The sequence below is a fragment of the Procambarus clarkii genome, chromosome 15 (assembly GCF_040958095.1).
Source record: "Procambarus clarkii isolate CNS0578487 chromosome 15, FALCON_Pclarkii_2.0, whole genome shotgun sequence".
Lineage (NCBI taxonomy): Eukaryota > Metazoa > Arthropoda > Malacostraca > Decapoda > Cambaridae > Procambarus > Procambarus clarkii.
Window position 1 is genome coordinate 7,371,885 of NC_091164.1, and position 13,513 is coordinate 7,385,397.

Sequence of the window (13,513 nt, forward strand, 5' to 3'; positions counted from 1 at the left end):
ATACAGATCATATCCCCGAGTCACTCTTACGTACTATCAGTGGTGAAGAGGATAGGCCTATTATCTCACAAAGTGGTGTAATTAACGTAAAATTTCTAAACCTTACGACGACAAACTTAGACCGTTATTGATCTTTTTCATTTATTTTTAATTTTTTTCCAATAAAGTCGATTTTTTCCAATAAAGTCGATTTTCCAATAAAGTCGATTTTTTCCAATAAAGTACATTTTCCAATAATCTCTATTTTTTCCAATAAAGTCAATTTTCCAATAAAGACGTCATCAACAAAGCTGATGGATTTTAACACGTAATTCTCTGGCCAGCCTTTGATGACCTAATGCTGTATTGATCACTAGGGCATCAATCAGGTAATAGTCAGATGAGTATTACTCATCTCATTCATGTTTTAAATAGGTTACTATTATATTGTTGGGGCTATTTTGTACAACGGGTCAACTGTGGGTCAGTAATGAAACACCACAGTAATGTTCATCTGGCAGCGAGAGAGAGAGAGAGAGAGAGAGAGAGAGAGAGAGAGAGAGAGAGAGAGAGAGAGAGAGAGAGAGAGAGAGAGAGAGAGAGAGAGAGAGAGAGAGAGAGAGAGTATATTCCTGCCATAGTACAGAAGGAAAGAGACTTGTTGCCAGGTGAAAGCTAGAGTGACCTCGATTAAAAATGTCCCCCAACACAGGTTATCCCCCACCCCCCCCCCCAAGGGTAGTCTCACACACACACACACCTGAGTGTGTGTGTGTGTATGTGTGTGTGTGTGTGTGTGTGTGTGTGTGTGTGTGTGTGTGTGTGTGTGTGTGTGTGTGTGTGTGTGTGTGTGTGTGTGTGTGCGTGTGTGTACTCACCTAATTGTGCTTGCGGGGGTTGAGCTCTGGCTCTTTGGTCCCGCCTCTCAACCGTCAATCAACTGGTGTACAGATTCCTGAGCCTATTGGGCTCTATCATATCTACATTCGAAACTGTGTATGGAGTCAGCCTCCACCACATCACTTCCTAATGCATTCCATTTACTAACTACTCTGACACTGAAAAAGTTCTTTCTAACGTCTCTGTGGCTCATTTGGGTACTCAGCTTCCACCTGTGTCCCCTTGTTCGCGTCCCACCAGTGTTGAATAGTTCATCCTTGTTTACCCGGTCGATTCCCCTGAGGATTTTGTAGGTTGTGATCATGTCCCCCCTTACTCTTCTGTCTTCCAGTGTCGTAAGGTGCATTTCCCGCAGCCTTTCCTCATAACTCATGCCTCTTAGTTCTGGGACTAGTCTAGTAGCATACCTTTGGACTTTTTCCAGCTTCGTCTTGTGCTTGACAAGGTACGGGCTCCATGCTGGGGCCGCATACTCCAGGATTGGTCTTACATATGTGGTGTACAAGATTCTGAATGATTCCTTACACAGGTTCCTGAACGCCGTTCTGATGTTAGCCAGCCTCGCATATGCCGCAGACGTTATTCTCTTTATGTGGGCTTCAGGAGACAGGTTTGGTGTGATATCAACTCTTAGATCTTTCTCTCTGTCTCTTTCATTAAGTACTTCATCTCCTTTTCTGTATCCTGTGCCTGGCCTCCTGTTTCCACTGCCTAGTTTCATTACTTTGCATTTACTCGGGTTGAACTTCAACAGCCATTTGTTGGACCATTCACTCAGTCTATCCAGGTCATCTTGTAGCCTCCTACTATCATCCTCTGTTTCAATCCTCCTCATAATTTTTGCATCGTCGATAAACATTGAGAGGAACGAATCTATACCTTCTGGGAGATCATTTACATATACCAGAAACAGTATAGGTCCAAGGACTGACCCCTGCGGGACTCCACTTGTGACGTCTCGCCAATCTGAGACCTCACCCCTCACACAGACTCGTTGTCTCCTGTTGCTTAGGTACTCCTCTATCCACCGGAGTACCTTCCCTCTCACTCCAGCCTGCATCTCCAACTTTCGCACTAGCCTCTTGTGTGGCACTGTATCAAAGGCTTTCTGACAATCCAAAAATATGCAGTCTGCCCACCCTTCTCTTTCTTGCCTTATTTTTGTTGCCTGGTCGTAGAATTCAAGTAACCCTGTGAGGCAGGACCTGCTATCCCTGAACCCATGTTGATGCTGTGTTACAAAGTTCCTTCGCTCCAGATGCTCCACTAGTTTTTTTCGCACAATCTTCTCCATCAGCTTGCATGGTATGCAGGTTAGGGACACTGGCCTGTAATTCAGTGCCTCCTGTCTATCCCCTTTCTTGTATATCGGGACTACGTTAGCTGCTTTCCAAATATCTGGCAGTTCCCCTGTTGCCAGTGATTTGTTATACACTATGGAGAGTGGTAGGCTCAGTTCTCTTGCTCCTTCCTTTAGAACCCAAGGGGAGATTCCATCTGGGCCTATAGCCTTCGTCACGTCCAACTCTAGTAAACACTTCCTTACTTCCCCACTGGTAATCTCAAACTCTTCCAGTGGTTCCTGGTTAGCTATTCCCTCACTTACCTCTGGAATTTCTCCTTGCTCTAAGGTGAAGACCTCCTGAAATTTCTTATTCAATTCCTCACACACTTCCTTGTCATTTGTAGTGAATCCTTCCGCCCCTATCCGTAATCTCATAACCTGTGTGTGTGTGTGTGTGTGTGTGTGTGTGTGTGTGTGTGTGTGTGTGTGTGTGTGTGTGTGTGTGTGTGTGTGTGTGTGTGTGTGTGTCCGTGTATGTGTCCGTATGTGTGTGTGTGTGTGTGTGTGTGTGTGTGTGTGTGTGTGTGTGTGTGTGTGTGTGTGTGTGTGTGTGTGTGTGTGTGTGTGTGTGTGTGTGCGTGTGTGTATGTGTCCGTATGTGTGTGTGTGTGTGTGTGTGTGTGTGTGTGTGTGTGTGTGTGTGTGTGTGTGTGTGTGTGTGTGTGTGTGTGTGTGTGTGTGTGTGTGTGTATGTGTCCGTATGTGTGTGTGTGTGTGTGTACTCACCTGAATGCTCGAGTTCTGATGAGAATGCTGATCGAGTTCTGGCTCTTTGGTCCCGCCTCTCAACTGTCAATCAACTATTGTACAAGTTGATATCTTTATATATTGTCGTGGGGTCTTGGTTTAAGTAATTTTTGAAAATATATCAGTTCATACAATGACTATCTATCAATATGATAGATATTGATATCTGAAAGTCACCAAAATCTATCAGCGGAATTAACCCCCCCCCCTCCTCACCAAAATCCCTCACCCACAATTCTAAAGCCAAACCTCTCACTAACTCCTGGAACAATTGCCTCGCGCCCAACCACTCCCTCTGATGGTTAGAATACGCCACTCTGAATCCCGAAGGAGACGTCCCTGACCTCGTTCTGATTGGCTGGCACTTCTAACCTCGATCAATTGCAAATGCCACGTGTTGCTTGCCTCCCATTGGCTGTGGCAGGTCACGTGAGACGGAGAACTTAGAAAGCATCTCTTTCAGACGCTAAATAGTGCCGTTTCAGTCATGTAAAAGGCCACGCTGTATGTGTAGCATTAAACTAAATTATTGTTGTAAGATTTGCTCTAGCAGTTATACACGAAAGGATGACTTTGCCTGGTGGGGATTTACACCACTTTGCCTGGTGGGGATTTACACCACTTTCCCTGGTGGGGATTTACACCACTTTGCCTGGTGGGGATTTACACCACTTTGCCTGGTGGGGATTTACACCACTTTGCCTGGTAGAGATTTACACCACTTTGCCTGGTAGGGATTTACACCACTTTGCCTGGTGGGGATTTACACCACTTTGCTTGGTGGGGATTTACACCACTTTGCCTGGTAGGGATTTACACCACTTTGCCTGGTGGGGATTTACACCACTTTGCCTGGTGGGGATTTACACCACTTTGCCTGGTAGAGATTTACACCACTTTGTCTGGTGGGGATTTACACCACTTTGCCTGGTAGAGATTTACACTACTTTGCCTGGTAGAGATTTACACCACTTTGCTGCTTGATGGGGATTTACACCCCCATTTGGATCATGGGAACTTACACCACTTTGCCACCTAAAGCTATTAGTAAGGTCAGTAAAGTGTTAGTAAATTGAATTTTCTATCCATTTTTCAAGTAACTTCATCACAGATTATGTTAGGCTAATCCGATGGCAATTAGAGAGTTCAGATTAAGAAGTTTTATTCGTTAAAATAAAATCTATCTCTTGAGAAATTGGCACGACATTAAAGATCTTACATACTTGGTAACCAGGTCTGAATATGATTTAATAGAGATAATTATAATTGTAATAGTATTGTAAATTGTATTAATAATTGTAATATAGAGATAATTGTACATAGTAAATTATTTCCATATATTTAATGTTTTGCATCAAGCAGCGACGTCAGTTCCATCAATTTGCATCAGTTTACTCAACTAACAAATTTAATTGCCAGCTAACTTTCACCACTAACTTGCTCGCAACAGCAGCTACTTAGCTGTTAGTGATAGCCAAGCATCACTAACAGTTAATTCCCAACAGTAAGCCTTGCTAACCCTTAACTTTCCCTGATTAACTTTCACTAATCTACCCACAGTTAATTTTCCCCAATTAGCTGCAACTAAGAGGAAATTATATCCAATTGAAACCTACTGTCACCTAACTTTCATAAATTAGCTTCCACTAAGAGGTAACCTTATCCAATTAGCTTCTACTAAGAGGTAACCTTATCTAATTAGCTTTCACTAAGAAGTAACCTTATCTAATTAGCTTCCACTAAGAGATAACCTTATCCAATTAGCTTCCACTAAGAGATAACCTTATCCAATTAGCTTCCACTAAGAGGTAACCTTATCCAATTAACTTCCACTAAGAGGTAACCTTATCCAATTAGCTTCCACTAAGAGATAACCTTATCCAATTAGCTTCTGCTAAGAGTATATGCTTTTCCCCAATTAGGTTCCTGTAAGCGCTAACTTTGTGCAGTTAGCCTTCAGTAGGAGTTAGCTAACCTGGCGCCATCTGTTGACAGATGCGGCAGCTTATCAACACCATATATATCGCTGGCTACTCTGTCTCCCTGATCGCCCTCGCCGTCTCCCTCCTCATCTTCTTCAACTTCAGGTAAATGTTTGACTTGAGAACGACTTCACTTTCAGGTAAATGTTTGGCTTGAGAACGACTTCACTTTCAGGTAAATGTCTGGCTTGAGAACGACTTCACTTTCAGGTAAATGTTTGGCTTGAGAACGACTTCACTTTCAGGTAAATGTCTGGCTTGAGAACGACTTCACTTTCAGGTAAATGTTTGGCTTGAGAACGACTTCACTTTCAGGTAAATGTTTGGCTTGAGAACGACTTCACCTTCAGGTAAACGACATATAACTCATATTCTCTTCTCCTCCTCCACTCCCACCTTGAATTTACCTGCATTTTCAATGCACTTTCATTTCGCCTCATCTTTTCTTCCCATCACCTTCATCTCCCGTCATCTTTAATTCATATAATTTTAACTCTACATCCACCTCATTTCAGCTCACATTCACCTCACATTATACTGACCCAGCTGGTTGAGTGATATGATTACTCAACATATAAATATACATATATATGTATGATATATATAGTGGTATGATATGATATGGTTGAGTATATCACAAATTCCATAGATTATATTTGAAGAGATCGTCTCAATATGATGTTACTTAAGTGAAGCGTAAGTCCATATGAATCGTTATCTCAGGTTATCTCTGTTATCTGGCTATTAATTATCTCTGTTATCTCTTTATCTCTTGCATTTCTTCTATATCTGTTAATACTGTTATTTTATATTTATGGGAAATCTGTTTCATTGTTATTTTCAATACTGTTATCTTTGTTATGGTATTTCTCTCATCACTGTTATCTCTGTTATCACTTATCTCTAGTGTATCTGATATAATTAATATATATGATATTACTGATATGTCTGTTATCACTAGGCTATTATCCCTGTTGAAATCTTTGTCTGCTAGGGCATGTTATCTCTGCTATCACTGGTTTTTCTGGTATCACTGTTTTCATTGTTCAATCTGTTATCACTGTTATCTTTCACTGAACATTCTTAAGAAATATTGCCGAAGGAATTACTTAGAAGACATTATGTACAAACAATAATCAACATTAACATACTTCGAAAAATTACTCAAAATCACAATCCGAAGAAAATATGAAAAAAAAATTTGAAATTTAAATCTCACTTAAAAAAGAAAATCCTGAAAAAAAAATGTTTTTCAGTAAAATTAACATTCAGTAAGACATTCGCAATAAAATCTCACTCAGAACGTTTCGTGGCCTTGAAACATTTCTTGAACAAGTAAGTATCTTAGAGAACGTTTTTATACGTTAGAAAACGTTTTTATACATTAGATAACGTTTTTTTATGATTTTTAAATGAATTAGTAATTGATTACTAAATGTAAAACATATATGACGAAAAGATGATGTATTTTAAGATTCTTACTAGAATCATTAAGTAAGACTACAATCACCATTATGTCTGAAAAGAATGATCTCAAGTGGTCATAAGGACTAATTGCCACGCTACTTCCGGGTAGTTACGTGAGAGGCCGCTTGTCGGGCTCTAATTAGCGCTCGTTAGGAAGCAAACATGTTGATTACTTATGGTAAGTGGTTCAATAGTTAACTACAAACAGCCGCCATTGCAAATGCTGAACTTCCTCTCTCTCTCTCTCTCACTCTCTCTCTCTCTCTCTCTCTCTCTCTCTCTCTCTCTCTCTCTCTCTCTCTCTCTCTCTCTCTCTCTCTCTCTCTCTCTCTCTCTCTCTCTCTCTCTCTCTCTCTCTCACCGAGACATAAAGACCGTATAACCCTCGAGTTAATTCCCTCACTTAAGCATAAACACATATGTGTCACAGATATATACAATAAGCTCCCTGTGTTTTCCCCGGATGTTTCATGTGTCCATCGTGTGTCCTCTCTCCCACAGGACACTGCAGTGTACACGTATCCGTCTTCACAAAAACTTGTTCCTCAGTTTCATCCTCAACAATTGCCTGTGGATTGCCTGGTACATGGAAGTGGCCGACAAGCCCGACACTGTCTTCGATAACAACGTAAGTGGGAGAGAGACAGACAGAGACAGACAGAGGGAGATAGAGACAGGGAGACAGAGAGGTGGGGGGGAGGTGGCGAAGTGAGAAATTAGGATTATACCTGAAAGCCACTCAGGACATTAGAATCTGGCAAACCGCTTCACATTGTAACTTTGTGTGTGTGTGTGTGTGTGTGTGTGTGTGTGTGTGTGTGTGTGTGTGTGTGTGTGTGTGTGTGTGTGTGTGTGTGTGTGTGTGTGTGTGTGTGTGCGTTGCCTTCACCCGGCGGTGCCCGGGTAGACAATACTCACTATCATTATCACTGTCAATATCTTCACACCCTCTTCCATTAAGCCACCATCCCCCCACAACACACCTTGAAACTCTCCTCCTCGCAAACCGTCTCAGTCTTTCTCCCCCACACACACCTTCCCCGTCTCTCCCCTCACACACCTTCCCCGTCTCTCCCCTCACAAACCATCCCACATCATCGCATCTCGGCCTTGGATGCTGAAGGAGGCGGCTAAATACTTTGTCAACAAATATCTAAAAATGTGAATAAACACTTGTAACAGGAAATCTCCCGTAAAAAGCCTGGTAAAAAAAAAAGTAAAGGTAGTACCGATATTCAAGAAAGGCACAGAAAGGAGGCACTAAATTACAGCCCGTTGTTGCCGCCAAGATTCTCCGTGGGACGTGCTGGAGAAGGGAGGAAGCATCTTGAGAAGACCAACTCTATATCACAAGAAAAAGGGACACCTTGGATTTAGAACGGGAAACTCGTACCTCAGAAACATGATTAGAGTTCTATGACAGGGATATAAAATAAGACCCGGGGCGGGGGGGAGGGGGGGGGAAGAAGGTTGGGTAGACTGTATTTTCGTAGAGTGCCAAGAAGCATTTGACAGTGTGCCTCCTGAAAGACTGTGGTACAAGATGGAGAGCCAGGCTGGGACAACTGGGAAAAGGAAACACTGGACTGGGTAAAGGAGGATCTGAAGGACAGAAAGCAAATAGTCACAGTCAGAGACGAGGTTTCATGCTGGAGGAATGTAACAAGTGGGGTCCCACAAGACTCTATCCTGGGACCACTGCTGTTGCTAATTTATGTGAATGACCTGCCCGAGGGAGAGAGGTCAGACATGTTAATGGTTGCTGATGATGCAAAGCTGATGAAGAATGGAAAAAAAAAGGACTGCAAGAAGTTACGGAGGATCTTGACAAACTCTAGGAGTGGTCAAACAAAAGGTTGTTAGAATTCAATCCACACAAGTGTAAGGTAATGAAGATGGGATAGGGAGAAAGGAGACCAGGAGGCAGCTACGCTATAAGAGGAAGGCAACTACAGGAACAGAAAAGTGAGGAAGATTTAAGTGGAGATATAGTTCCCAACACTAACACCAGAGGCACACATAAACAGCATAACATCAGCAGCATATGCGACGCTGGCAAACATTAGAACATCGTTTAGAAACCTAAATCAGGATTCCATCAAGGTAATCTACACAACATGTATTAGAGCAGTACTGGAACACAGCATGTATTAGAGCAGTACTGGAACACAACATGTATTAGAGCAGTACTGGAACACAGCATGTATTAGAGCAGTACTGGAACACAACATGTATTAGAGCAGTACTGGAACACAGCATGTATTAGAGCAGTACTGGAACACAACATGTATTAGAGCAGTACTGGAACACAACATGTATTAGAGCAGTACTGGAACACAACATGTATTAGAGCAGTACTGGAACACAACATGTATTAGAGCAGTACTGGAACACAACATGTATTAGAGCAGTACTGGAACACAACATGTATTAGACCAGTACTGGAACACAACATGTATTAGACCAGTACTGGAACACAACATGTATTAGACCAGTACTGGACCACAACATGTATTAGACCAGTACTGGAACACAACATGCATTAGACCAGTACTGGAACACAACATGCATTAGACCAGTACTGGAACACAACATGCATTAGACCAGTACTGGAACACAACATGTATTAGAACAGTACTGGAACACAACATGTATTAGAGCAGTACTGGAACAAGCAACACCGGCATGGAATCTGTGCCTTTTGGAGTATAAAGACGAAATGGAAAACAAAGTAACAAAGGTGTGCACAAGATTAGTGTTAGAGCCAAAAGGGATAACCAACGAGAATAGGCTATTGAAACTACATGTCAAAGTAACCCTAGAGGATAGACGGAACAGAGGAGATATGATCACAACATGCAAGATTATGAGGGGAAACAGATAAGGTAAACGAGGATAGTCTTTTTCCCTTTCCACATACTCTTCCTATCTGCCTTTCCACACACCCTTCCCATCTCGTGCAGTACGGATATACGTGCCTTAGGGAACCAGTCCGCCCTCTTCTATAGTACATCGTATTTTGACGTACAATTCCCCCTAAAACCATTGCACTGATGTTTTAATATCACAAGGGTATCCCGTTTTCTGTTCGTCGGTTCTCGGGTAGGTTAGGTTTGGGCAATTTAGTACGTCTGTTTAGTGTCGTTGTGAACAGTCAAGAGGACGGATTGAGGGATACGCGTACATCAGTGGACATCAGTACATACGTGCAGTGGACTTACACGTGCAGTGGACATACACGTGCAGTGGACTTACACGTGCACTGGGACCACACGTTCAGTGGACATACACGTGCAGTGGACATACACGTACAGTGAACATACATGTGCAGTGGGACCACACGTGCAGTGGACATACACGTGCAGTGGGACCACACGTGCAGTGGGACCACACATGCAGTGGGATCGCACGTGCAGTGGGATCACACGTGCAGTGGGATCGCACGTGCAGTGGGATCACACGTGCAGTGGGATCGCACGTGCGGTGGGACCACACTTGCAGTGGACATACACGTGCAGTGGACATACACGTGCAGTGGACATACACGTGCAGTGGACATACACGTGCAGTGGACATACACGTGCAGTGGGACCACACGTGCAGTGAAACCACACGTGCTGTGGGACTACACATGCAGTGGACATACACGTGCAGTGGGACCACACATGCAGTGGGATCACACATGCAGTGGGACCACTCATGCAGTGGGACCACACGTGCAGTGTATGTCCACTCTGACTAAAAGGCTCCTGGGACTGACAATACACAGGCTCCTGGGACTAACAATACACAGGCTCCTGGGACTGACAATACACAGGCTCCTGGGACTGACAATACACAGGCTCCTGGGACTAACAGTCCACAGGCTCCTGGGACTAACAGTCCACAGGCTCCTGGGACTAACAGTCCACAGGCTCCTGGGACTAACAGTCCACAGGCTCCTGGGACTGACAGTACACAGGCTCCTGGGACTGACAGTCCACAGACTCCTGGGATCACAAGACAAAGGCTGGGAAGAATGCTTAAAGCGGATGTCAATAATAGGCGATATTTCTTAATAGAAAACCTAAACATCTCCCCTTTATGGCGTGTGTCGCTCTTAGCCTGGGCTCAAACACTCTTTTTTTAAATGGAGACAAAGACCACGATGACGTCCTTTGAACAATGGCAGTGAGGCGTAAAATTTCTTTTACGGGAGATCATAACAGCTTTGTGGATCAGACTTGAGTAGCCTGACAGGTCGCCAGGGGAAGAATGGTCCCGACCCATCGTGATGGGAGGGGGGGAGGGGGGGGTTCTTTGCCTAACTCTTCCTTCGCTGATGGTGCCTTGCCAAAGCTGTTAAGCCATGACGGGTCGACCCTTGGCACCCGGCGGCGCCCGGCACAGTGCCAGACTCCAGCAGCAGCAGCAAGGCACTGTCCGTGGCGGTCATTCCGTGCAGGAAGGCATTATGGGGTCACTGGTCGTTTAGTAAACGACTGAGGTCATAGCATCACGACCCGTCTGCCAGCGTAATTGAGCTCAGCCACAGAGCCAGGCGCTCTCTGTGGCCAACTTCTGCCTCAGTACTGTGGCTCTGTGACCTATTATAGTTTTTCTATTGTCTCTCTTCCCCCCCGTCCCCACCCTCTCTCTCTCTCTCCCTCTCTCTCTCTCTCTCTCTCTCTCTCTCTCTCTCTCTCTCTCTCTCTCTCTCTCTCTCTCTCTCTCTCTCTCTCTCTCTCTCTCTCTCTCTCTCTCTCTCTCTCTCTCTCTCTCTCTCTCTCTCTCTCTCTCTCTCTCTCCCTCTCTCTCTCTCTCTCTCTCCTCCTGCCTCCCTAGGCTATCTCAGCAGCGGGATGCGCAGTCGTTATACACACTTACATGCAAATTGAGTCGGCAAGATAGCGCAGGAGTTGGCCTGAATTATCCTTTCAGTAACAGGATTTCTTGAGCGTTAGACGCACCAATATCCGGATCCCCCTATTCCCTGTTTTTTTTTTTTTCCTCCTAATTAAACCTTTTTTTTTCCAAATATCTATTATTTGTATTTAATCAGATATTAGTTTTATTTTACATATTATTAATATTCAATTGTATATTCATACACATATACATTATTATTGCCCATTTATTCACGTACTTTGACTTTTACGATAAAGCTATTTATGTATACTGTACATTTCCAGAGAGACGTCACCAAGCCCAAACGAGCATCTACATTAGTATTACATTAGTCACTCGCTACACCTCTACACTTACACTTTTTGTGTCCCCCTCACTACCCCACTACTCTTACACCTTCACTTCTTGAAACAATTGTTTATACCAAAACACCTCCTTTTTACCTTATAATTATACAAATTCTGTACATACTTCATCATCGCCACATCCCTGTATGCCTCTATGTACTCATCTATTCCACAGACACTTCTGTGAGATTTTTTCCTACACTTACTTCCCTTAGGAGGTGGACCTCAGACATAAAGAACAGCTTACTTGCAGATATCTCTACTTTAAGGCTGAGCCCATAGGAAAAGCGGGAGCAAACCGCCAGGCTTCCACCACACGGGTGAAAACCTGTCCACTTGGGCCGCTGGCTCCATCTAGTTTCGATAACTACAACAGGGTTATAGGGGAGCCGGTCGGCCGTGCGGACAGCACGCGGGACTTGTGATCCTGTGGTCCTGGGTTCGATCCCAGGCGCCGGCGAGAAACAATGGGCAGAGTTTCTTTCACCCTATGCCCCTGTTACCTAGCAGTAAAATAGGTACCAGGGTGTTAGTCAGCTGTCACGGGCTGCTTCCTGGGGGTGGCGGCCTGGTCGAGGACCGGGCCGCGGGGACACTAAAAGCCCCGAAATCATCTCAAGATAACCTCAAGATAGGGTAACCGACTGGTTCTCACATCAATTTTTATAATTTGATCTTTGGCGCTATGAATTGAGATTCGAATTTCCCACGAACAGCCGTCATTACAAAGGTCACATTACTAGACAACCGTATAAAGCAGAACATGGGGTGCAAGAAGAAGGGGTTGACATCAAAGTCCGTTTTCTAAACAACAACAATTTATTAACAAATAGACTAAACTACTACAACATCGCGTTAACGTTACGTTAATGTGCGTCCAGTGGCACTTTAACAACAGCTACTTAACAACCATGAAATAGCAACGACTCCGGTCAATTGCTGTGGGAACCGACCTGTGAGATTTATATTTATTTAATTTATATGAATTTATATAGAATTTATATTTACGTTAATTTATATATTTCGATAGTAACTGGTATGATGTTAAGTGGACTGTATTTCTGCAATAATCTCACAAATCGATCCTTACACATTAGGGGGTTTATATTAAATTTATATATCTGCAGACAATCAAACTACAGTATTAACTACATATATTAATATACATTGGAGGTGCCTTATCTTATTGTACAGCAGGCTTAGTCCACCAGGTATAACTAGGATGTAGACACCAAATTATCCTCGTTTGAGGCTAGCTTCCGTCACCCAGTAACTGATGAATCAAGTCTTGCTTCCTCTTCTTGTTCCTGTCAAAGGGCGCTAGCTGTAAAGCCAGAATCCTAATATATGACAGCTATATCAGACAAAACACTGTATAATAGATAAGATAAGGACCAAGGATAAATTACCTTTATTGAGTCGATCATTTGTGTTCTCACCGGTTCGCCCAATATCTACCTAACATTAATGGCCAAAAATGATTAGATAAACGGGTTTCGGAAAGACACTTCCCTTGTGGTTACTGACAGCGTGTTGATGATGGCAGAACACTACTCTGTTCTCCATAACACCTCGTCCAAGAGAAATTATAGGAGGTGAATTTGCTCCACGACTCAGGGGCCAGATTCACGAAAGCACTTGCGCAAACACTTACGAACGTGTACATCTTTCCTAAATCTTTGACGGCTTTAGTTACATTTATTAAACAGTGTACAAGCATGAAAACTTGCCAATCAACTGTTGTTATTGTTATAAACAGCCTCCTGGTGCTTCGGAGCTCATTAACTGTTTAATAATTGGAAACAAAGCCGTCAAAGACTGAGAAAAGATGTACAGGTTCGTAAGTGTTTGCGTAAGTG

General features: G+C 43.4%; 1 protein-coding gene across 1 annotated transcript in view; it reads left to right on the plus strand.

Annotated features, from left to right (window-relative positions):
* The window catches only part of LOC123752132 (calcitonin gene-related peptide type 1 receptor), a gene marked incomplete at its 5' end in the record, with an annotated part of 74,115 nt that overhangs the window by 22,184 nt on the left and 38,418 nt on the right, over positions 1–13,513 (plus strand). The window contains 2 exons of the mRNA XM_069324846.1: positions 4,967–5,058; positions 6,922–7,048. Coding sequence (XP_069180947.1) covers positions 4,967–5,058; positions 6,922–7,048 — 219 coding nt within the window. The remainder of the gene's footprint in view (positions 1–4,966; positions 5,059–6,921; positions 7,049–13,513) is intronic.